The sequence below is a fragment of the Perna viridis genome, chromosome 6 (genome assembly GCF_037379345.1).
Source record: "Perna viridis isolate PV_CMFRI_1.1 ecotype Kerala chromosome 6, ASM3737934v1, whole genome shotgun sequence".
NCBI classification, from domain to species: domain Eukaryota; kingdom Metazoa; phylum Mollusca; class Bivalvia; order Mytilida; family Mytilidae; genus Perna; species Perna viridis.
The window spans coordinates 4,101,942-4,129,937 of record NC_142450.1 but is presented as its reverse complement, the minus strand read 5'-3'; the positions used below and the strand labels follow the sequence as shown (position 1 = coordinate 4,129,937).

Below are 27,996 nucleotides of genomic sequence, written 5' to 3'. Positions count from 1 at the left end.
GCCTGGTTTTTGTATGGTCATTGGACACCCTCTTAAAAGCACTCTCGGGAGTTTTCCCTATAGGACAAGATACTTTAGATGAACCGGAGTAGAACGCGGTAGGAGGAAGATTTCACCATTTTCATATGTTTTCAGCTAGACTGCAGACTATAGTAAGATTTTGGTTTGAGTTTCTGTTCCACTGCAAACTTATGTTGTATTCTCAACATCGCTTTACTCCAGTAATACCACCGCCTGTTGGTGGTTAAGGAAACAAATATCTAGGTTATCAAAAACGAAAGTAAAATCCTAAATTCTTATTATTCAACAAGAAGAAAACTGTTAATACAGTTTCTTCTCTCTAAAGTCAGTTGTATCTATTTGGAGATAAGCCATGGGAATGTAGAACATGTGTAACACGTTTCGGTTATATACATGTACCGTCTGTGCGAGACTCGTAAAAATAATAAGACATTACAAAGGGGGGTCGACCGGAATGAAAATATTTGTTTTGCAAGTGCAATATTTTTATTTATATTTATATTTAAGCAGCAATTAAAATCAATTTTTCTATTTGAAAATCTGTCTTGTTAATAATGGGAGAGTTTTTTTTTCAATAAATGAATAATCCCCCCCTAATTTCAAACCCATACCCCCTTTCCCCTAGCTCTCAAAATAGTAAATAACTTCACATTTTTTCATCCTCAAGAGCATCTCTAGCAATATCCATTTCAGTTTTGGCCTGTCAGATCAATCTGTACAGATACCGGAAATATTACAGTTCTCCACAGATGGTGGGAATATTTTACACTTATCATGTGATGTAAACGAATTTCAGACAACAGCTGCAAATTCCAAACAAGAAAATGATTGCCTTTCCTATCTTAGAAAAGCTATGTTTTGATTTTGATAATATAATTGGATTTATATTTTTTTCCAAGGTGGGTTAGGTTCTTGACAACAGCAACAGTGGAACAGCGGAGATACATGTACATGTATGTACATCCACATGTTTCCTGAAGTTTTTATAAACATGATATTCACTTCTTTAAATAAGTAAAACAAATTAGAAAAGACTTGACAATTATCAGAAAAGATGAATTTATTTTTACTATAACGTAGTTTTAACCTATATTTTTGTCCCCCGCCACAACGTGGAGCAGGGACATAGAAATGCTGGTGTTCGTCCATATGTCCGTCTGTGTTTATGTCCGTGTGTTTGTCATGCCGTGGATCCGAAGCTTGTGGACGCAACTCCTCGGAAACAGCTGATCGGAATTTGACCAAATTTTGTAGGATTGTTTGTCTTCATATGTAGTTCACCATACTTAACCGCTATTTTGATTGAACAATTTTTATGGGAGTTATGGGACTTTGTTCATTTTTCACATTATTCGCAATAGGAACACCTTGTGGACGCAACTCCTCAGAAACCACTGAACGGAATTAGACCTAATTTTGTAGGATTGTTTGTCACCATATTTAGTTGATCATACTTAACTGCTATTTTGATTAGACAATTTTTATTGGAGTTATGAGACTTTGTTCATTTTTCACATTCTTTTTTTTTTCACTGATTTTTTTTGTTGTGTGAAGAGGTGCCAGTAGAAGATTATATCTTTCACATTCTTAACCTAATTTAATTTGATTCATTAAGATACATTGACCTTGAATCGCCACATGGACTTATGAAAGCACATAAGTTTTGAATCTGCTATTTATACAAGTGTCAAACATTTGTATTTCAACTCTTTCTACAGTGGCGGGGGACATATGGCTACGTGTAGCATTCTTGTTTTATTCATTTGATTGAAAGAAATAATGACTTTTTTCTGTAAGGACAGTCACTTTTTGTTACTTGACCTGACTTTTTTTTCTTTAGTATATTGGGGAACCTTAAGGAAAATTTAGAAAGTACATATAATAACCGTAGAGCTCACACCGCTTTGCGATGCTCACTCTTAAATTATCGAACTGCAACTTCAACTATGAGATGAAATTCATTGTGGACCAAATTAATAAAATTCCTTATAATTGTGTTTTATTCAGGTCCTGTATACAGGGCAGATTCAGGCGGGGTTGTGGTGGGCATGTGCCCCCAAACTTTGCAAAGCATGGGTTGTCTGGGATAGGTATAGCAGATTTAGATTGAAACTTTTAATTTCTCGTTATTTTTACCACAAAAGATATCTACATTGCACCCACTCTAGAAGAATATTTAAAAAATTTAACCTGAAAAAATTTTTCGTCTCGCTCTGCTTGGTGAAATTTTAACTGTGTGCCCTCCTAATCTAAAATCCTGGATCTGCCACTGGTATATTTCTTTTTTTTTTTCACTCACCTGGCCTATGGCCATGTCAGCTATTGCCATCACTTGGCATCTGTTGTTGTCCATGGTCGTTAACAATTTTTCAAAATTCTTCCTCCGTGACACTACTTGATCAACTGGAATCAAACTTGGCATAAATGTTCGTTGGGGTATCCTGCATAGAATTGATTTTGGGATTGTTGATTTCGTCAAAAAAGATGGCCGCCGTTACTAAAAATAAAACAGGGTTCAGACAGTAGTTTTTCACATATATCTTAAAAACGTTAGGTTTAGCCAAATTCTGACTTGTGTAAAAGTGTTCAGCATGATGAGGGTTATCCATTTGTTAAAATAAAAAAATGACTAAGTCCATGTTTTGCTATGTGAAACTCCCAAATTGATTGAATCAAATTCTAAAATCATGACAATGGGAACATACAATAAAGATTCTGTGAGTTTTATTCAATTCAATTCAGTGGTGTAGGAGGAGTAACGGAAAAGAGATGGGTCCCCCCTGTGTGACAGAAGGATGGACGGACACCCTTATCACTGTATACATGTACCCTCCACTTTGCAAAAATAGGGTCATAGGTCAGACGATAATTTTATATTAACATTTTTTTTGACATTTTTATATGTGCATTCTACCACAGTAATATGATTTTATCATCCTAATGTCTTATATCTTTATAACTTATAACTCCCCAAGTTACATGTTCTTGATAATGATCACTAACAGTATTCAGAGTGAGTGAGCCAACATTTATGATTTGAAAATATTACAATATATTGGTATCAGAGACTATTGCTAAATTAACTGTGAAATAATGACATAACATTGTTACTATAACTTTTACTGTTTCTAATAGCTAACAATTATATTTTCTGTCAAAAGTGAGCAACATATCAATATCCCCAAAAAAGGTGGGGTTGTAGGGTCAGAGGAATTTCAGAGAAGTGCCATGCCATCATATGAAGTTAACACTGAAAAAGATAGACACAGATCTTGAAGGAATGAGCAGAAATACAAGATCAAATGTCTTTGCTGTAATATTTTACCTGAAATATAAATTAAGTGCTTTAGTAAATCAAACTTTATTTGGCTTTAAGCAAATCTACAGTAGGTGATATGACAACACAAAATGAGCAACATGACACATAATACACTTCTCTTTTCATAGACTCCCACTTCTCCCTGTCTCCCTCCACTTCTCCCTAGGAGCCTTATGAAAGAGAAGTGTCTAGCTTTAGTCCTGTAATCAGACTATACACAGTGTTTTAATATGATACTGACATATCTTATGTTAGGTGCAAAAACTTTTAAAAATAGACGGTAAAATGTGTCCCAACTTGACTAAAGCTTTCAATTTTACATCAAGTACAATGTATGGTTTGTCCATTATGTAATGTTGAAGTTGAAAACATAGGGTTCTGACAGTAGTTTTTTGCATATATCTTAAAAACCATGAGGTTTAGCCAAACTCTGACTGCGTAAAAGTGTTCAGCATGATGAGAATTATCTGTGGTCAGATTTTTGTTTTAATATGATAAGCCATGTTAGAGTTATTGCCCTTTTTCGACGTTTTTTTTTTAATTGTTGATGTTATTTCTTTCAAAACTCTTCTCCTCTGACACTACCTGAGCAATAAGAACCAAATTTGGTTATGAAAGTTCCTTAGGGTATTTCCCGTAGATTTTCGTTCCATGGAAAAACATGGCTATTGTTACTAAAAATTCAATGAAACCGTCAGTCAGAAGTTTTTCTCATATATCTCCCAAAACCGTTAGGTTTATCCGAATTCTTTTTGTTGCTGAAATAATCCTTATAAGGCCAGAAGTCTCCAGGGATCAAAATTGTCAGAAGACTCCTTGTTAGAGTTATTGTCCTTGAAAGGTGAAAAATTATGTTTTAAGCAGTTTTCAGCCAATATCTTGAAAACAGTATTAAATAGAATGAAACTTTCAATTGATGAAGTGATCATTATGATAAGTTCTACCGAATTATTCATCCAGTCAAAATTGTCAGACAGCTCCTTGTTAAAGTTAATAGTTATTGTCCTTGAAAGACAAAAATTTAGCCAGGTGAGCGATTCAGGCTCCTAGGAGCATCATTGATGATTGGCATGACCCACTTGCACTTGTGGTCGACCAGGGCGCTTTGGGAGGACACAATTTTGAACGGACCATAAAACGGTCAATATGTTCACAATTACTTATTTAACACTTAGAACAGATGAGATAATTTTAATTTTCCTTAGACATCTTACTCAGTTTAAAGGTATCAGCCAAGCATTAAAATTCTTTAAAAACCACATATTCCAATTCAAATAAATCATAGTAAGCCATTGGGTAAAAATTTAAGGTGGTGAAGAAAGGAATGAATTCATTTTTCTTATGAATTCCTCCCATAAAAGGAGTACAATGTACATATATACGAATATCCAAATAAAAAGGGTCAGAGGAAATTCATACTACATTGTGTAAAGGCCTTAAATGAATTGAAATATAATTTAAGGGTATTGGTTTTTGGTTTGAGTTTCTGTTCTGCTGCAGACATGGGTGGTATTCTCAACATCGCAATACTTTACATTTTTTTTATCCTTAAGGGCATCTCTAGCAACATCCATTTCAGTTTTGGCCTGTCAGATCAATCTGTACAGATAGCGGAAATATTACAGTTCTCCACAGATAGTGGGGCTATTTTACACATATCATGTGACGTAAACAAAATTCAGACGACAGCTGCAAATTCCAAACAAGAAAATGATTGCCTTTCCTATCTTAGAAAAGCTATGCTTCGATTTTGATATTATAGTCGGAGTTATGTTTTTTTCCGAGGCGTGTTACGTGTTTGACAACAGCAGTAGTGGCACAGCGGAAATACACGTACATACATCCATGTGTTTCCCGAAGTTTTTATAAACATAACATTCACTTGTTTAAATAAGTAATGCAAATTAGAATATGACTTGAAAACTATCAGAAAAGATGAATCAGTTTTTACTGAAACGTAATCTCAACCTTTTTTTTTATTTGTTTGATTAAAGGAAATGATGAATTTTCTCCGTAAGGACAGTCACTTTTTGTTACTTCCGCTGTTCCGGGACATGACTTTTTTTTCATTAGTATATTGGGGAACCTTAAGGGAAATTTAGAAAGTACATGTAATGATGGTAGAGCTCACACTGCTTCATGGCGCTTGCTGTTATTCAACAAACAGAAGACTATTATTGCACCTAACACAAGATATTTCAGTAACACAGGTCTGTTATTTACAACACTATAGTTCAGAATTTCCTATGACCCTGCAACACTCCACTTTCTTTTCATCTGTGGCAACATCCTTTCAGCACCTGTGTATGGAGTGTTCATATCACAACTAATACGTTATGCCAGAGTTATGCCAGAGGTTACTGTAACTACACAGAGTTTTTGTATCATGCTAGAACTCTTAACAAGTAGGCTTCTGGAACAGGGTTATGTTGCTACAAGATTGAAGTCATCATTACAGAAGTTTTATGGTCGTCATCATGAACTTGTGGATCATTATGGTGTATCAATCTGCACCATGAAAACTGATTTATTCAACGGGTCATAGTTTTCCTTTCCTCTTTCGTCTACACCAGACTTGACTTTTTATGAGCAACTCAGCGGGTGTTTTTTAGGAAAGCAGAGGACACTTACCCTACCAGTGCACCTGGTCTATACTCCCAGTTTTTAGTGGAGTCCGAGTTGCTCATTTGCTTTTGTTACTTTATGTTCTTTGTTTTGTGTGTCTGTTTTCCATGTCTGGTCTTTGTCCCTGGATTACATTCTTTTGATTTCTATTGAATCTTGGTTCCCTTGATTACTCATTGACATATTCACCATATCCATTCTCCTTATACTTAGACTATTAGGAAAAAGTTAACATGTAAAAATAGAATCATTGTGCCATCATGAAAAAGCAGAGGACACTTACCTTACCGGTGCACCTGGTCTATACTCCTAGTTTTTAGTGGAGTCCGAGTGGCTCATTTGCTTTTGTTACTTTATATGTATTTTAGTTACTTTATGTTCTTTGTTGTGTATGTCTGTTTTCCATGTCTGGTATTTATCCCTGGATTACATTCATTTGATTACCGCTATAACCTTGGTTCCCTTGATTACCCTTTAAGTCGCTAGTAGTGTTAGCGACTTTTTGCACTTGTAATTTCGCATATGATTTGCATAAATATGTAGTTTTACGCCACATAATGCTGCAGATCCTCCCCATGTTCACTGCCATAGTGTCTACAAGATAAAAATGTACAGTTTAAGAATCATGCATTTGTGCTCTACATGTGCTTCTTGCTTGTACAAGAACAGGAAGTTCACGTGAAAAGATCTGTTAGCTTCAAACATTACTCAGTTTCCAATTCAGGCACTGAGGCTCGTTACATATTCATTGCCAGCTGCTTTATCTGGTTGCCTGGTCAATATCGTAAGTGACCAAAAGATCACTACAACATATTATTTTTAAAACAAATTATCCACATGTCTATGCATGTTTTTTGCTTGTATTAGAACTGGAAGTTTACATTAAAAGAAAAAATGATCGACTAGTATTGAATTTATGTTATATTACCCGTTTCTGATTCAAACACAGGCCTTCATTACAATTGATTATATAAAGGTGACACTTTAAGAGCCTGGGAAGAACACTGAAGGTCATTTATATATTATCAGGGCATAGCCATTGCCAGTTGTGTAATCTTGTTCCAGATAATTGAAATCATTTGGGTCATAACGGTTACAAAAAAGTATGCAATAACATCAAGAGAACCAAGATTTTATAGCTTATCGTATTTGTACCATTTCGAATATTGAAAGTAAGCCAAAATCAGTGACAGTGAATATTTGACGATTAGTGACTTTGAAAACTTCGGTCTTTGATTGAATTGGATATTGATGTGTCGGGTTGGGGTACAATGTATATGGATATCCAAATAAACAGGATCAGAGGAAATTTGTGCTACACTGTGTGGAGGCCTTAAATGAAATAGAATATAATTTCAGGGTATTTAATGCATAAAGCACTTTTTTCAATGTAACACTGTATAATGCAAGTGTATGTTTTATAGACATTCATATTTGGAACACCCTGAGCTTTCATTTTAAAAGAAACTTCTTAGCCTTTAATCATCAAAAACAGAACTCACTTTACACTCTAATATGTAATCAGTGACTATATATTACATTCCTGACTTGCATGTTTTATTCAGAGGTTGATATTGAAAAAAAAGTATGATATGCATACATAGACCTGTTGTTGGCTCACTCATTCACTCACTCACTCACTGGATATTACCACTTCAGTGCTGTATCAAAAACACGGCCACCGTTACTAAAAATAGAACATAGGTGTCAGATAGAATTTTTTTTGTGTTCCCATTGTCATGATTGTGTAGCTATTTTAGAATTTGATCCATCAATTTGGGAGTTTCTTATAGCAAAACTTGGACTTGTCATTTTTTATTATAATGGCAAATGGGACAATAGGTGACCCATGTCTTTTCAGTAATTTCTCTTTTACCACTGGAATGTAGTGAAACTTTGACAGAATCTTTATATATATCCCCTTTGTGCACCTCCTATTTTAGAATTTGATTTGAATTAATTTGGTGGGTAAATTTACATATACATTGTACTTTGTCATATAGGGGCATTCATATGGGGCCCATCTCTTATCCTTGACTCCTCCTATACCACTGAATGAAATTGAATGAAATTTCAAATAATCTAAATTGCATGTGCCCATTTTTCATTTTCTATATTAAGATTTTGATCAGAATCAGTTTGTGGGTTTCACATAGTAATACATAGATAAGGGGGGACCCATCTCTTATCTCTCACTCCACCTATACCACTAAATAGAATTGAATAATGTTTTTGCAGAATTGTTATTACATGTTCCTATTATGCACCTTCTATTTTAGATCTTGTTCAAAATCGAGGTTAAAAGTTGCATGTTATCAAATGGGTTAGTGGTGGTGTGGTTCATAGGCAATGCTCACAGTTTTCCTAGTTTTTTGGCTGGTACATTATTGTAGCAGGAAAACAAACTTTTTTTTTTTACTTCATGTCAGATACTTCATTTTTTTTCTATATATTGATATATTAGTGTATAATGAGTCATTTCATTGGAGGTTTATTAAGCTAGGAACATAGTGTTGTGCTAATATATGCATAATCATAACAGGTAAGATATTCTGAATCACATGTACTGTTTGTTTACAGTGGTGTTATGTCATGGGTCATTACATATTAGGGAATCCCACTGAGACGAGTCGATTTATTGGATTGTACACTATTCTAAGGGATTTTTTCAATAATTTGAATTAAAAGTAGCAATTATAACATACCTAATGTGTCTTCTTAATTCTTGTTTGATATTTTTTATTGTATACAGATAACAGGTGCTTGTCCATTACCTATTCACAGATATGACGTCAATGCAGAGTTTGGCAAAAGCATTGTACTATTTTGTTCTTAGGTTATAAGCAGATGCATTTGTTTAATTTCACCATATGTGTTTTTTTTTCCAAAATGGTTGTGTTTTCCCTATGTGATAATGAAATGACCAACAACAAAACTTGATTTATCTTTTAGCGTGACTTTTTGTGGGCCATTGACTGTATTAAAGTTAGAAACAGATTTCCTTGAACCTAGTGGTATGGCTGAAGGAAACTTTAGTGGGAATCCACAGCTTCCAATAGAACTATGTACACAGCTGGATGAAATCAGAGAAACAATCGCTAATCTAACAGGTAAAAATTAGCTCATTTGGATAAAAGGTTCAAATGCAATCACTTTGTGTCTATCTTTGTGTTTACTTGCCCTCTGTTGGCATTTTTTCATAATATAGTGATATAGTTAATAACTCAAACGCAATTCAAAGTACCAAAATTTTCTCCTATATAATCAATATAAATAACCTTGGATTTCTCGAACTTCGATTTCTCGAACACTCGAACTGGCTAGTCAGTCCGTTCAGTAATAAATCTTAGGGAATAACCCTCACTAACTCGAACTCCTCAGCAATTTTGTCAGCTTGCGTAATAAAAGGTGTGAAAAACTGAAACCCTACCATTAATCAGTGTCATTTTAGTTAATTACAGGTAAAATTTAAGTCATCAATAATTAGGTAGTTTTGATCTTTAACATAACTTCGAGAATGTTCTGAAGTCGGTATGGTAAAAGCATGAAAGAAAATCGGATGAAAACAAATTATTGACCAAGGAACTCGAACTCTGAACGTTTTTAAAAGCGAACACAGCATTTTTAATGTCCACAAATTAACATTATCTTCCGAAAGCGAACGAAAAAGATCCACGAACTAACACAACTTCGTAGGAAGTAGGCAATTTCTAACGATAAAGTCGAACTCGGACTGGCACCGATAAAAATCCAGAAATATACGAACTTCAATTTCTCGAACTCTCGATAACTAGAACACATTTCAATGGTCCCTTGGAGTTCGAGCTACTGAGGTTTGACTGTGTATAGATCGCAATGGTATAGTTAGTAACTTGAGTATAAGTGTAAATATGGCAGTGGTATAGTTTATAATTTGAGTAAGTGTATAGATTGCAATGGTATAGTTAATAACTAGAGTAAGTGTATAGATCACAATGGTATAGTTAGTAACTTGAGTATAAGTGTAAATATGGCAATGGTATAGTTAATAATTTGAGTAAGTGTATAGATTGCAATGGTATAGTTAATAACTAGAGTAAGTTTATAGATCGCAATGGTATAGTTAGTAACTTGAGTATAAGTGTAAATATGGCAATGGTATAGTTAATAATTTGAGTAAGTGTATAGATTGCAGTGGTATAGTTAATAACTAGAGAAAGTGTATAGATCGCAATGGTATAGTTAATAACCAGAGAAAGTGTATAGATCACAATGGTATAGTTAGTAACTTGAGTAAACGTATATATTGCAATGGTATAGTTAAAAACTTGTGTATAAGTGTAAAGATCTTTATGAAATTGTACCATGAGGTGTCATATCACAAAAGCAAGCCTGATTGAACTTGGAGGTTGTGATTAGAACCATAAAGAAATTAATTGAGTGCCAAAAACAAGCATTTTCATGATGTCTGGACAATAAATTGAGCAAATTTATGTGAATTGATCTCATTTAAACTGTATCTTCAAGGTGTCATACCACAAAATAAATGCTAAATTAATTTTTGGGGTTATCATGGCTGATATTTGCAGTGTTCATTCCAGAAAATTGCGAAATGGGGCCATGCCAGTGGCCCTCTTGACAACATAGCAGGGTGTCATTTAAAAAAAAGGGGGGGCAATATGGCAGTATGATAGGAGGTCAATTTTAGATAACCGGAGAGATTGAACCAAAAAATAATTTAACCTTAGAATAGTATACATTAAATAATTTTATTTTTAGGTAAGAGGTACATACCTCAAATGAATTTAAAAAATATTAGTAGATGTTGTTTATAGTTACATTTGTACCATATTTTGGTGTGTATAATGCACAAATTTTACACAGAAATTATTTCCAGAACATGGGGGTGCATATTATGCATCAGTATGTGAGAATTGGCCATGGAATGAAAGATTTTGGTAAGAGAAAAAACATTGTGCAATGTAAACAAACAAAAACACAAGTGAAAGTGTTTTTTGCACAATGATCACTCAAAATTATCATCCTATCATTAATATTAAATGAGTGAAGAGGAGCGAAGTTAAACCAAGTAAAATTGGCATGAAAATTCAAATTGATAAAAGTTTCTAGTTTTAGGAAAATCTTATGTCCATCGAGGAAATAATTTTCTTTAGCTGAATATATAATTGTTTTATAGTTTTTTTTTGTATAATTATAGTGTAGGATAAATACACAGTAAAATAGTTCCTGAATATAAATGCAAATTAACTTTGGGCAGGGTTCAACTATATGGGAAAAAAGTGATATGAAGCAAAATTTGTAAATGTGAAGTTGGACTAATAATTACAGTCATTACTTCAGAAATAGTAGTGAAGATTGACATTCAGTTACTACATGTTATGAAAAAAATAAACTACACAATGTATGATTACAGTTTTATTTTACATCATTTAATCTTTGAAAGTTTGTTCATGCTACAATTTTCTCCAGAATTAAAAACATCCAGTGCTAACAGCACTTTGATCATAGTACGGTTTGGCATCATATGTAGATATGCATGAAGGAATACAATTACTATCAGCAGACTCCAAAGGAAGATAATCTGTATTAATGGCTTTACGTGTTTAAACCTCGTAAGCACAACTCCTTTTAAATGCTTAAGGAATTTTGAAGTTATTTTATAGGAAGGTTTGGTATCATATGTAGATGTGCATGAAAGAATATAATTACTGTTCGATAACTCTAAAGGAAGATTAATCCAAATTCAAGGTTTAACATTTGAGTCCATTTGAAGTTGGGGGGGGGGGGTCTGTGGGGCAGGGGGTATTCTCATTGTGAGCTTGCTCACAGTATTTTTAGTTTTATTTCCTTTTTTTTTTGATTTTGATTCTGAAGTATCATAATTGCTTATGTTATTGGTTGATGGCAGGAACTTTCCTCCTATTTCTGAACACTTCATCAAAATATAGTCTAAATGTAATTTGTTTTGTATCATTCAATACCTCTTTCATTACAAGTAGACTTGGTGGGAAAATTCAAATTGATAAAAAGTGTCTAGTTTTGAAATTTGGTTTTATTTGAGTATATTTTATTTAATATGTGGAATAAATATCCTATTAAAATAGTTTTTGAATGTAAATGCAAATTAACTTTTGGAAAGGTTTAAAAATTTTGGAAAAACTTTAAATAGAACAAAATTTGTGAATGTGTTTCATGGAATGCAGCTAGATATGCCCACAAAGTTTGACCTTAATCTAATGGGGCATACATGGACATAAAACTGATTCCTTCAACAGCTCTGAATAGGTTTTATTGTGATTATTCAATGACGCAGGAAGTTGGATATTGCTAAATTATAATTACGTTTTATACTTCAGAAATCAGAAGTAAAGATTGACATTTAGTTCCACATAAAGAAAAATATTATAATAATTCATATGTATGGAAAATGCTAATATATGATTACAGTTTAATTTTACATCATGTTATCTTTTGACATTTTGTTCAAAATGTGCTGCAATTTTCTCAAGAATCAAAACCTTCACTGCAAACAGCACTTTGATTTAATTTATGTATTACATATAGTTAAGTTTTATCTTTCAAAGAATTAATGTTTCCATAAGTTTTAACAATAAAATTGTGATGATGATGATATACATGTAATAAGCTGGTTTGTGGAAGTTGACACTTAGAACCTGATGAAGCAGGTTACAGAAAGTATAAATTGACCCAAACCAGGTTATTGAGCATCTGTTAAAAAAATTGAATCATTCCTTATAATGTAATTTTTTATGGCCAATAACAGTCTAAATATTAATTATTTTTTGGTAACCAAAACTTTTTTTTTTCGGGTTATTTGAATTGTGGACCAAAACAATAATGATCTCATAGTAATATACCAGGCCAGGTTATACAAAATAATATGGCTTACTCAAAGAGAACCAACCACTCAGAAAAGTTGTTACTATTTAAATTATTCATCTGTGATCTCAAGTGCTGTAAATGGCAAACCATAAATGGTAAATTTGAAATTTCAAAATTATTCTGTGTCAACTTCTACTGGTCAAAATAGTAGGTCTTGCTTGGACAATTTACAATATAAACGTTAAAAGCATTATACATGTATATATTGTAATACATTCTTTTGTCTTATTACAGGAAGTTTATGTGATTTAGATCAAAATAAAAAAAGATGGCTACTTATTGGAATAAGTTTGAACTCCATATTATCCCCTTTCTTAAGGAAATATGTTTCCAAAAGTCTTGGCCAACTTTACGAGACTCTGACGAGGAACGACAACATTGACACTCAGCAGCATCCGCATCAACTACAAAGCTATCTCTCAACCTACCTCAATTATGAAGCCATTAATAATAATAAAGTAATTGGACGGAAACAGCAGAGTCGCTATGACTACAAAGTTAATAATTCAGTGGACTTATCAAAGCTTTTCCTTGAGACATTTATGGCTCACTTCACAGCCTTTGATGATAGTTGCGACTCTTCTGCATTGCTAGGAATTATCATTGGAACAAGTTCTGCAGATAGGAAACGCTGTGCTCAACAGGTTTGTAGAAGACCATGAGGCCAAATAAAAAAAAATGTTGTTCCAGTCTCAACTGACCCTAGACTTATAAAATGAAAAATAAAAAATAAAAAACTGACCTACCCTACCCTATTCCGATAACTTTGATTTTTTGTTAATTCCTGATTGGATTTGGTATTTACATTAGTAAAGAACATTGGTCAAGCATTTGCTTGCAGCTTCAAGTACTAGACAACTGAGACCCATAATTTTATGGCCTGTAAATTTTCATTCTTGTTAGTAATGATTGGCTGGTGATCAGTACTTGTTGTAATTAATATTTTCATTGAACACTTAGGTTTTCTTCTGTGACTAAGGGCATTTTTAACATCTCTGACTACTCTTACGGATTTGGCTGTATTTCAAGCCAACCTTGCAAATTGTTAAAAAAAAATAAAAATAAAAATAAAACAAAAAAATTTCTGACCCACTGATCATATTTTATTCAAATAGGTGACCACAACCACACACTTTTTTTTTTATTTATCCTGACAAATTCATTATGAATTGTTTTGTGGAAAAGCCTTATAGCCTTAGAAATATATTAATACATGTAATACATTATATAAACTATATCTATAGCTTAGATATACATTAAGCAGTCATTTATACATGTAAGTGTATATCTCCGTGGGCGCCTCCTAATATTTCATTAAAAAAATCAACAATATCCCACTTACATGTCCATGTTGAAATTGAAGATTCAGTTATATTTCTCTCATATAATTTGATTTTTCGGCTCATAATGGTAATAAAGATTACTTTCAGTAGGGTTTGTAAGTCTTTTTTCCTTGTCAATTTTTTATGTAGAATGTATCAGATCCAAAGACCTATTTGCATTTTGTTGTTTACTTACGGGATCTTGAAATACTTCACTACAATTCAAAATCATTTAGTTATAACATTTATTAATTCTTGAATCATGTGGAAATATTATTTGGGGTTTTATTTATCTGCCAGTATTTTACACAGAAATAAGTTTTATTTTTAATAATGAAATCAACTCTTTATAAATGATAAAGTTTCAATGCATTTGAATGGTAGATTATGACTAATTGTTGTGAAATTCAATGTAAGAGTCACATGACCAGACTTACATACAGTCCTTGAACCGATCTGCCCAACAATTTGACAGATCGATGACAGCTGATTGAATGATCACTGACGGACTGATATCCGCTGACTGATCTGATCATGGTTTTGTTGTATGAAATGACAGATGATTGTTTCATGTAAATTTCAGAATTTTCATTTGAAAGAATTCAAAATAATGCCATATTGAATTTATTTTAGATTTAAAGTAGTTAATCCACATTTTATATTTAGAAAAAAAAACCAATGTAAAAGAAAAATAATCAAATTGATTGATTACCATTTGATAAAATTGAGTAAAAATGGAAAACTGAAACATATAATTCCATAGATTTATTTACTGATCATTGGTCACATGATGGAAAACCTGGTTTAACAAATTTGTTTGACCAACGATCACTTCAGGGAATCTACCCTTTTCTTGTCAAAACAAATTGCTTTACAGCATTTTTATAATAATAATATTGGGAAACATTGCATGTTATCTTTCAGGGAAGGAGATGTCACATGAAATTAGATTGAAGTTCAAATATTAAAAAAGTATTTGAAAACAAACCTTGGCATATCCCCTGTGATGAGAAAAAATTTAAAGGGAAATTTTCAGCCAGATTTTATTGCCATCACTTGGCATCCGTCCTCGTCCGTCATTGTTGTCGTTTTCAAAACTCTTCTCCTCTGACACCAGTTGATTGATTTGAAACAAACTTTCCTAGGGGTATCTTGCATGGAACTGATGTGGGAATTTTTGATCCATTGAAAAATATTGCCACAATCACTAAAAATAGAACATAGCGGTCAAACTGTTGTTTTTCACATATACATGTATCTCCAAAACTGTTAGGTTTAGCCAAATTATTTCAATAGCTGAAATGATCCTTATTAGGACCACAAAAGTATTTAGGGATAAAAGTTGTCAGATGGCTCTTTGTAAGAGTTATTGGCCTTGAAAAGGGAAAAAAATGACTTTTTTTTTTTTTTTACAGTTTTCAGCCAATATCTTGAAAACTATGATAGATAGAATGAAACTTTCAATTGCTGAAATGATTCTTATAATAAGTCCTACCGAAGTCTTCTGAGTCAAAATTATTGGACAACTTCTTGTTAAATTTATTGCCCTTGAAAGGCAAAATTCAACCAGATGAGTGATTCAGGTCCTGGGAGTCTCTTGTTTCAAGGTTAACACCTATGATTAAACTGTGAACACAGTAAATTTTATTATCATTAATTATTAGATTTTATTCAGATTTTATTCAGATTGTATGGTACTTTAAATGCACCTGTCTACTTGATTAGCAGTACATGTATTCAGAATGATTTTATTTTTATTAATTTTTTTTTGCCTCTCCAGAAAAGGGAAAAAATCTTAAAGGGCATAAATTATTATTGATGTATGTATTTTGTATGTATTTCAGGTCAGGTCTGAAATACGGAACCCCTGGGCACACTGTAATTTTTCCGAATGGGATGATACCAAGTTCAGAGAAAGCATAAAGCTGATTGATGCCCTAATAAGGAGTCTTGATATGTCAAACCAGGAAGTAAATCAGATCATTTCTCAGCTATACAGATGGAACAGGAATGGTAAAATGATCAAAACATTAAATTTCTACAAATAGAAAGAAACTGTTAATTGATTCAACTGATTAAATGTTTTTTACCACCACATTCTCATTTGGGGCAAAGATGTTGAAACTTAATTTTAATTTTCTTATTAAAAAGTCCTACATAGTAATTTATTGCATTGTGAATTGGCTATTTCATGTGATTTTTGTCATGTGGCAGGAGACATGGAATTATGCCGGGTGTCCGTCCATCTGTCCGTGTTTTCCGCACTTTTTTTATGCTTTTATCAAATAGTTTTGTTTTTGATATGTGACCTTGTTATGAAGAGTTACAGATTAAGTTTGATTTTGGTTACGGTTGGATGATTTTATGGAAGTTGTAGCCCTTGGACTTACAAAATTTCAGTGAATTCACATTTATCCACACTTTGTTTTGGAATGCTTTTACCGATTTATTTTAAATTTTGTATGTAGACTTACTATGAGCAGTTACAATTTTTACGGAAGTTATATCCTTTGGACATAGAAATTTTCAGTGAATTTAATTTTTTTCCTTTTTTTTTTTCGCAGGGGACATTGGAACACTTTTCAAATATAACTTTAGATTTTATGTACATGTATAATACCCTCCTATATAATTTCTTATAAGTCTTCTAAGAAGTATTTATGTTATTGGCCATGCCCATTCTAGTGGAAATCCTATTCTGTGTCATCGAATAACCTCAATAAAATCTATTCAGAGCAGTATAGAAAATGAATTTTATGTCCATATATACCCCATCTGATTAAGGTCAATCAATGTGTGCATATCTAGCTGCACTTCATGAAGCACATTATTTGCAGATTCTATCTAATTCATTTATTCACAAGTACAATTTTTTACTGTTTCAAAAACAAGTGTTGACACAAACTGGTAATGCACAAAGAGCAAATTTGAACAGACATGCGTTTTGTCTTGAAAGAGTAACCAATGGAACCTAGATTCTTGTGGAAATCAAAGGAATGTAATCCATGGACAAAGACCAGACATGGAAAACAGACAAACACAATAATGAACTTAAAGTAAAAGATGGGACAAAGATTCATCAGATGCTGTAGGCTATACAATGCTTTATATAGCATGCATATCACAAATTGGATCACTAGGTCACAGATCGACATTAAATGGAGATTATGCATTAATTTTAATGAATTCAACAAAAGAACGTGGTCACATGACAACTGATTTCCCCGAATACACAATGACCCACATTTACAGTTTTTACTATGCCCGAGACTTAGTCTGTCATTTACTGCACATATGTCATTGAGTGCAAACTGGGTCTATTGTGTTGTATAAATGTTGGCACGAAAATTAAACCAAGTATAAGAACAGTCAGCTGATTGTCAGTGTCACTCCTATCATGCACATGATTGGCTAACACTGTGTTACGAAAGATTTTTGGGGATTTTAGTGATTTATATCCAATTATCTCCTAGATGCAACGATGTTCTAGCTTTATAATGCATGAAATGAAGGATGTAATTTATATACGGAAAGTGCTATCTTTTTCAACTTTATTGTTATAGTGTTATTTAATGAATTCATAGATTTGTTGTTGAAAGACTTAAGAGTACGGCAGGAGAATTTCATACGGGGGGAAAGTATTTTCATTTGTTCTAATTCACATGTTTTTTTGTGTATGAAATGTAGCAATAAATAAATTAGAATAACTAAAAAGTAAAATAATATGCAATATTTCACTTTAGGAACTTAGGTTTGAATATTTCATTATAGGACTTTATAGTAAATTAGCAACTCTGCTGTGTATTGTGATATTTTGAAGAAGTTGAAATTTCCAGCACATATTAATTCCAATTTGCATGGACACCTGTCCTGTTTCCCAAAACAGTAGGACATTAACTGTCAACTTGATATTGTAGGGAAAATGTTTATAGAAGGAACCAGTCCTGAGTTTGTTGTATTGTCTGAGATTAAAAAACAGATGGAATCTCTTGTGCAATGTATGACACAGGTAAGATAATTTTATTATTAAACAGATGCAAATTCTGGTTCAATGTGTGGAACAGGTAAGATAACTTTATTTTTACACAGATGCAAATTCTGGTTCAATTTATTGAACAGTAACTTAATTATTAAACAGATACAGATTCTGGTTCAATGTATGAAAATGCATAGGATTGATAAGCACAGTTAATTACCATTACATATACGTGTAAGGTAAACTCAACTAAACATCTATGAGAAAAAAAGCTCAAATTGGGTATACCAAAAAATAAAAAAACAGAATGCAAAAAGAGGGTTATCGGTTATCTAATCCTCAAATGATTAAATTGATTGTATAGAGGGTAAAAGAAAGGGAAGTGCAACATTGAAATATGAATGAGTAATCAAGAGAATTAAGATTCAAGCGTGAATTAAAAGAATATATTTCAAGGATGACCATTAGACAGGGGAAACAGACACACACAATTGAGATCATGAAATAGCCAAATTAATATGTACAAATGAAACAAAAATAAATGAGCATCATTGACTCCAGTAAAAATTGGGAGCATTGATAAGGTGCACCAGTATGGTAAGCTTACTGGTTTTCTATGGATAAGGTTCACCAGTAGGGTAAGCTTGTTGGTTTTCTATGGATAAGGTGCACCAGTAGGGTAAGCTTGTTGGTTTTCTATGGATAAGGTGCACCAGTAGGGTAAGCTTGTTGGTTTTCTATGGATAAGGTTCACCAGTAGGGTAAGCTTGCTGGTTTTCTATGGATAAGGTGCACCAGTAGGGTAAGCTTGTTGGTTTTCTATGGATAAGGTGCACCAGTAGGGTAAGCTTGTTGGTTTTCTGTGGATAAGGTTCACCAGTAGGATACGCTTGCTGGTTTTCTGTGGATAAGGTGCACCAGTAGGGTAAGCTTGCTGGTTTTCTATGGATAAGGTGCACCAGTAGGGTAAGCTTGTTGGTTTTCTATGGATAAGGTTCACCAGTAGGATACGCTTGCTGGTTTTCTATGGATAAGGTGCACCAGTAGGGTAAGCTTGCTGGTTTTCTATGGATAAGGTGCACCAGTAGGGTAAGCTTGTTGGTTTTCTATGGATAAGGTGCACCAGTAGGGTAAGCTTGTTGGTTTTCTGTGGATAAGGTGCACCAGTAGGATACGCTTGCTGGTTTTCTATGGATGAGGTGCACCAGTAGGGTAAGCTTGTTGGTTTTCTATGGATGAGGTGCACCAGTAGGATACGCTTGCTGGTTTTCTATGGATAAGGTGCACCAGTAGGGTAAGCTTGCTGGTTTTCTAGTAACACCTGCTGATTTGATCATTTAATGTCACATTAGGTTGAAGAAAAAGTAACGAAAAACTTCTGGCACTTTCAAAAAATCTGTTCTCATGCCTTGCCTATCTTGATTCCACACACTTTAAGTGAGTTACATTCTTTGATCACTTCATGCATTGAACTGCAAGGTGAAACTCATCTGAAACTACTTGATGGGTTTTGTTCAACTTTTATTTGCCTTTGGGATTGTAGGGCTTCTTTGACCATAGAGATAATTCCTAGTTTTGTTATTTATGGATTGTTTACAATTGTTAGTTAGAACATTTGATATGAACTACTTTGGGTTGGTTTCTTTTGCAGCGTAAACCAAACCAAGGTCATTTGTATCCAATAGTCTAACTAACAATATTGGCTTCAGATTGCTTTACACTGAATAAACAAGTAATATTCTTAACAACTATTCATCACAACGGCTTGATATTTTAACACATTCTTCTTTTAGGTATGGTATATGGTGGGAACTATTGCCATCACTTGGTGTCTGTCATCATCAGTCATCATCAATTTTTCAAAACTCTTCTCCTCTTACACTACTTGACCAATTGTAACCAAACTTGGTACAAATGTTTCTAAGGGTATCCTGTATAGAACTTTAGTGAGGATTTGTGATCCATCAAGACACATGACATACTAAAAATAGAACATTTGGGTCAGACAGTAGTTTATTGCATTTATTTTCAGACCGTTAGGTTAAACTAAATTCTGACATTGGGTAAAAGTGTTCAGCATGATGAGATGTTCCTGCTGTCAAATTTTTGTTTAATCCTTTAAGCGATGTTGGAGTTATTGCCCTTTTTTAAAGTTTTTTGCTATTTTTAATTTTATTTCTTTAAAACATCTTCTCCTCTGACACTACTTGACCTATTGAAACCAAACTTGGTACAAATGTTCCTACATGTATCCTGCATAGAACTAATGTGGGGATTTTTGATCCATTGAAAAACATGGCGGTCATTACTAAAAATAGAACATAGGGTGCAGACAGTAGTCTTTTGCATATATCTCCAATTTTTCAGGTTTAGCTAAATTTTGACAGGGTAAAAGTGTACAGCATGTTGAGATCTATCTGTGGTAATTTTTTTTTTGTTTAATCTGTTATGCCATGTTGGAGTTATTGCCCTTATTTAACGTTTTTTGCTATTTTTAATGTTATTTCTTTCAAAAATCTTCTCCTCTGACACTATTTGACCAATTTGAACCAAGTATGGTTACTTAAAATACAACATAGAGATTAAACAGTAGTTTTTCGCATATGTCTTCAAACTGTTAGGTTTAGCCGAATTCTTTCAATTGCTAAAATGATCTTTATTATTAGGACTACAAAAGTCTTAAAGAATTAAAGTTGTCAGACCACTTCTTGTAAGAGTTATTGCCCTTGAAAGAGGAAATATGACGTTTTTTTTACAGTTTTCAGCCAATATCTTGAAAACTATGATAGATAGGTAGAAACTTTCAATTCCTTATATGATCATATGATATGATAAGTCCTACCAAAGTCTTCTTTGAATCAAAATTGTTGGTTTACTTCTTGTTAAATTTTTGTCCTTGAAAGGCAAAATTCAACCAGGTGTGTGATTCAGGCTCCTGGGAGCCTCTTTTTGAAAAAATTCAATGACAACTTCCCTTATTTTGAAAGTTGAAATTTTCTTTGCATTTTTCTCAGCAGTTACTTATTACAGCGTCTTGAAATTTTAATCATTCTTTATACAGTGGGATCCATTTCGGAAACATTCAACAGCAATTTCCTGTTGATCAAGAACTTTGTTATTTTTTTTCTATGTTTTTGAAAGTTGAAGTTTTACTTAGCAACTACTCATCACAGTGGCTTGAAATTTTAACACAGCTTTTCTGTGATTAAGGCATGTAGTGTTATTTATTGTCAGAAAAAATCAATGGCCACTTCCTGTTTAATGTTTCTGTTCCTGATAAAATAATTGAAAAGTGGGAATCACTAGTGAGTCATCTCTCACAGATTTCATTTTTTTCTCAGGTCTTTTTCTTTTGCTTTTTTCAGACTAGCAAAGCTTTAGCAGCATCTATCAACAGATTAGAACAAAGAATGGGTAAGAAAAAATATTGTTAAAATGATCATAGAGTCAATTTTTAAACAACTAAATATGTTTTGCTGTCATGCAATCATACGACATTGGCATATTCCATGTTGATATTGGTAGTTGCTGAAGACAATGGCTTTTCTGTCATAACATATTATACCCCCTGCTTTGAAGAAGGTGTACACTGTTTTAGCCGTGTTGGTCATTCCATCCATAACTGGAACTTTTGAAACATTTTTCTCAGAAACTACTGATTATAGTCATTTGATAAATAGTAAGCAGTCTCAGCTAGTGAACCTTCACAGTGCTTGCTGATTTCGGTCATGTCAGACAACTACTTCCTGTAAGTGGGGATATATTCACTGGGTAGTAGCTCACAGTGTGATGTGAGTCTTGTGTGTCATTATTACAGTGTTAGAGTGTGATTTGAGTCTTGTGCTGTTATGAGTTTTAATATCAGTTTTATTTTTCAGATGAACAAGAAGATAGTATTCCAAAACACATGAAAGGTAGGGGAAGATGTAGTGCTGAACCATTTAAAAGTATTTTATGTGTTAAATAGTCAAATATTTCTTTAGATAAGGTAATAAAAATACCACATTAACACACACAAAACAATTTGAACTAAGAAAACACATACAGCATTTAGACGATTTTGATGATTTTATTTTATTCCTTGAATACAGACAATACTTAGACTTTTTGAATAACATTGAGGCATTTAGGACGGACAGTTGGATAAAGACGACATTTGGATAAATTTGATTAATTCAAATTTTAGACTAAAGGGACTTGGTCAATAAGCCTTGAACTGACATTTTTCATCTGGGCGAGGTTATTGTTGCTTTGACATATTCACCATATCCATTCTCCTTATACTTAGACTATTAGGAAAAAGTTAACATGTAAAAATAGAATCATTGTGCCATCATGTAAACAACAATTACATGATGAAAAAATATTAAAAGATAACATGGACATTTAGAACAATTTTAAAAGCAATAGTAACTTGACAAAAGCTTTTTATGACATAAAAAAATATTAAGAATGAAATGGGGATGAAGACAAATGATTAGACAATGTAGACAAAGCAAGGCAAAAGTGACAGCCAATAGTCCATGGGACGAAAAAATAATATTGAGACATTGGGGACATATACAGTAGAATGTCACTGTAGACATAAACTATATTGAGACAGGTAGGACAAAGACAACATTATGACAATGGAGACATTAACAATATTGAGACGTAGGATCAAGACAACATTATGACAATGGAGACATTAACAGTATTGAGACAGGTAGGACAAAGACAACAGTATGACAATGGAAACATTAACAATATTGAGATAGTACAGACAAAAAGAACATTATCAAAATGGAGATAAACTACATTGAGACAGGTAGGACAAAGACAACATTATGACAATGGAGACATTAACAGTATTGAGACAGGTAGGACAAAGACAACATTATGACAATGGAGACATTAACAATATTGAGACAGGAAGGACAAAGACAACAGTATGACATTGGAGGAATTAACAATATTGAGACAGGTAGGACAATGACAACATCATGACAATGGAGACATAAACAATATTGAGACAGGATGACAAGGATGACATTATATCAATGGAGACATTAACAATATTAGGACATGTAGGGTGAAGACAACAGTATGACAATGAAGACATTAACAATATTGAGACAGTACAGACAAAAAAGAACATTATCACAATGGAGACATATACTACATTGAGACAAGTAGGACAAAGACAACATTATGACAATAGAGACATGAACAATATTAAGACATGTAGGACAAAGACAACATCACGACAAAGAAAGAATAAACAATATTGAGACAGGTAGGGCAATGGCAACATCATGACAATTGAGACATAAACAATATTGAGACAGGATGACAAAGATGACATTATATCAATGGAGACATTAACAATATTAAGACATGTAGGATGAAGACAACAGTATGACAATGAAGACATTAACAGTATTGAGACAGGTAGGACAAAGACAACATTATGACATTGGAGACTTTAACAATATTGAGACAGTACAGACAAGAAGAACATCATGACAATCGAGACATAAACAATATCGAGACAGTACAGACAAAGACAACATGATAATGGAGACAAAAGCAGTATTGAGACAGTTCAGACAAAAAGGACATCATAACAATCAAGACATAAACAATATTGAGACATGTAGGATGAATACAACAGTATGATAATGAAGACAAAAACAGTATTGAGACAGTTCAGACAAAAAGGACATTATCACAATGGACGCATAAACAATATTGAGACATGTAGGATGAATACAACAGTATGACAATGAAGACATTAACATTGGTAGGACAGGTAGGACAAAGACCACAATATGATAGTGGAAACATTAACAATATTGAGATAGTACAGACAAAAAGAACATTATCACAGTGGAGACATAAACTACATTGAGACAGGTAGGACAAATACAACATTATGACGATGGAGACATAAACTATATTGAGACAAGAAGGACAAAGACAACAGTATGACATTGGAGGAATTAACAATATTGAGACAGGTAGGACAATGACAACATCATGACAATGGAGACATAAACAGTATTGAGACAGGATGACAAGGATGACATTGTATCAATGGAGACATTAACAATATTAGGACATGTATGATGAAGACAACAATCTATCTGTTCTTATGAGATAATCTGAATTGGAAATACAGTAGTTTCTGTTGTATTTCAGTGTCATTTGCAGAGTTATTTCCCTTAATTTTGAATTCTATAGCACATTCCTCATTAATTTATATCTCTTATGAACAGGGGCATAATGAAAAACCACTTTTTAATTTCTGTTTTCTATAAAAAAAAAAAATGAACAATATATCAAAAATAAAAAAATATGTAGACTTCCAACCATGAATCACAGTTTGCATGATTCTTAGCTGGAGTAATACTGAAGTACAAGCATATAACATGTTGGAAAGATTTAATGATGTTATCTGAAACATGATAATCTTATTTTTACTTTTAATTTCAGTAAAATATGGAACTCACATTAAAGAATGGGAAACAGATGAAGCAACTTTTACTGTTACCAGGGCAACAAAACATGTGGCTGATTTGATTGAAGAGAATCATGTTGTTGTAGTTACTGGTAGTTCTGGTTCCGGGAAATCATCCATAATACACCACGTGGCACTAGAGTTATATAAAAATAAAAAATATAATGTCATCCCATTTGTAACAAGTCCCGCAGATATTATACAGTACCGGGATATGAAAAAGAATCAGGTTTTTGTGATAGATGATATATGTGGGAAAAGTTATATTGATGAACAGAAACTGCTGTCATGGAAAACAGAGACTGATAACATTGAGAAATTGTTTCCAACCAAACCTATCAATAAACAAGATTCAAAAGATGGAATGAGAGATGAAAATAATGGAATACTGAAAATCCTTGTCTCATGCCGCTTACAAATATCAAAGGATGAAAAATTTAAGTCCTTGAAGATGTTTACCAAAAAGACTGTGGACTTACAATCCAGAGAACATTGTTTACTTTTAGGAGAAAAACATAAAATGATCAAGAAGTACATAGCTAAGACAGAATCAGATTTGCAGGATATGGATGAAATGTTTGAGAAGTATTCATACTTCCCCCTGCTTTGTAAGATGTCTAAGGGAAAACAAGTAGAGAAGTTGACTGAACTTTTCACATCTCCTGTTGAAAGTATAAAGAATGATATCAAAGACATGATAGAATATAAACATTTTGAGTTCTGTGCCTTGGTATTATGTGTATTGTTTCCGAATGAATTAGATGAAACATACATAAATCCTAGAACAGCACCACAAGATGTTAAAGAGAAAGTAACAGAAATAGTTGCTAATTTTAGAATCAATCTAAAAATAGAACTGGAAAGAAAACAACTTGTTGACACCTTCAATAGACTTGATGGAACATATATCAAGAAAACAGGATCAGTCTACAGTATAGCCCATGATAAACTGTATGATATGGTTGCTGTAACTTGTGGTCAAAAACTTGTAGAACTTTTCATTGAATATTCACCTTCATCATTCATAGCAGAAGGATTCAGACTTTTGTCAGGTCAAAATCTAGAACAAGATGATTCCTTCCTGTATTTATCTGATGATATTGGGAATGTTTATTTTGACAGAATATTTAGAGATCTCAAAGAACAAGATGGAAAGTCCTTCTTTTATAATCAACAATTGAAAGAAAAAAGATATAAAGACAAAGTGATGGGATATATAAAGGAACACACAGATTCATGTAAACAAGTATTCCTTGAATTGGATGATAAAGGTCTTATATATGAAGATGATTATGATTACATTAGTACACATAGACCTATCAGAGGACATTATTACACTAGTACACCAATGATTGAAGCCTCAAAGATTGGTTTTTATGAATTAGTTAAATATCTCATTTCTATAAAATGTAATGTAAACAAAACAGATAGGTATGGATGTTCACCTTTGTACTACTGTTGTAAGAATGGTAATGTAAATATTGTAGAACTGTTAATAACAAATGGTGGAAACATTCAAGATGCTTTGTATGATGCATGTCAGTGGGGTAATATTAATATAGTGAGAATGTGTCTAGAGAGAAATGTTGATGTGTCACAGCGTGGTTGGTTTGGACTGACTCCACTGTATACTGCATGTTTGGGGGGTCATACTGATATTGTCAGATTGTTACTACAGAGTAATGCAGACCCCAGGCAGAGAGGTGGGTGGTTGGGTCGCACACCTTTAGATGCAGCAAGGAATAATGAAACAATTAAAAACCTTCTAAAGAGTTACATAAAAGATTGATATTCATTCTTCATGTCTCAATAAACTACACATGATTTATTTATAATGACCCTTTACTGCGTTCATTTTAAATATTTGACATGACTTGTGGGGTCTTGTTTTAATCGTCTTTTTATGCTGAATCAGAAAATATAACTATTTTTATGATTTGTGAAAAAAAGTTGTTTTTCTAAATTTTCTGGAATGTTCTGTACAGTGGATGTTTTATATTTTGAGTTGATTTTAGTGATTTATTTTTATATTTTAAGTTTTTGACCCCTGTTGTGGGGTCTTGTTTTACTCAGCTCAACATTCTGCATCAGATAAAAGTAACATTTTTTAGATTTGATGAAAAAAGTTGTTTTTCAACTTTTTCTGTCCTTCAGTAATCATAAAAATGAAGCAGACATTTTTTCATGATGGTGTTTATTTTTTATATTCAATATTTGACATGACTTGTGGGGTCTTGTTTTAATCGTCTTTTTACACTTAATCAGAAAATATAATTATTTTTATCATTTTTGGAAAAAAGTTGTTTTTCTAAATTTTCAACTACACATGACTTATTTATAATGACCCTTTACTGTGTTTGTTTTAAATATTTGACATGACTTGTGGGGTCTTGTTTTAATCGTCTTTTTGTGCTGAATCAGAAAAGATAATTATTTTTATGATTTGTGGAAAAAAGCTGTTTTTCAAAATTTTCTGAAAAGTTCTGTACAGTGGATGTTTTAAATTTTGAGTTGATTTTAGTGATTTATTTTTATATTTTAAGTTTTTGACCCCTGTTTTGGGGTCTTGTTTTATTCAACTCATAATTTTGCATCAAATTAAAGAAATATTTTCTAGATTTGTGGAAAAAAGTTTGTTTTCAGATTTTTCTCTACCTCAAAAATCACAAGACATCATTCATCACAGTGTATATTTTTTTCAATATTTAACATCACAAGTCTTTTTTTTTCAAGTCGCGATACCAAATTAGGAAATGTCAGAGTTTTTATAATTTGTGAAAAAAATTTTTTATGGAATTTTCTTCTTGATAAGTTTTGTAATCTGATATATAATTTCAAAAAAAAAAATCGAGATTTTTTACATTTATAATGGAGCCTTGTTTCATTCAATTTAGGAAAAAAATTTTCTATATGTTTTTATATTTTTGTCTGTTGAGGTGTATAAAAAAAACCAATTAATTGAACTGTAAATAAAACTAGAAAGTCCTTTGTACATCATAACATGTAGTTTATAACTATGTAAATTTGTTGTAAATGTTGGTTTTATCCTGAAGAAAATAAAGAGTGTATGAATTATAGTGATTTTATCCTAAAAATGGATTGTCACCTTTGTGGTATTGTTGTTATTATGGTCATGAAAATATTGTAGAACTGTTAATAATAAATGGTGGAAACATTCAAGAGGCTTTGTGTTATGCATGTGAGTGTGGTAATATTAATATAGTGAGAATGTGTCTAAAGAGAAATGTTGATGTATCACAGGGTGGTGGTTGGTTGGGACTGACTCCACTGTATACTGCATGTATGGAGGGTCATACTAATATTGTCAGAT

The 27,996-nt window shown here is 32.8% G+C and overlaps 1 protein-coding gene across 1 annotated transcript; it reads left to right on the top strand.

Moving 5' to 3' along the window:
- The first annotated feature begins 33 nt into the window (after positions 1-33).
- LOC148613267 (uncharacterized) lies at positions 34-27,845 on the top strand. The gene is made up of 8 exons (XM_088586563.1): positions 34-152; positions 8,918-9,075; positions 13,103-13,512; positions 16,035-16,203; positions 18,108-18,199; positions 21,532-21,580; positions 22,045-22,080; positions 24,641-27,845. Exons 2-8 carry the CDS (start codon positions 8,982-8,984, stop codon positions 26,452-26,454), a joined length of 2,664 nt encoding a protein of 887 aa, XP_088442689.1. The 5' UTR covers positions 34-152; positions 8,918-8,981; the 3' UTR covers positions 26,455-27,845.
- The last annotated feature ends 151 nt before the right edge of the window (positions 27,846-27,996 follow it).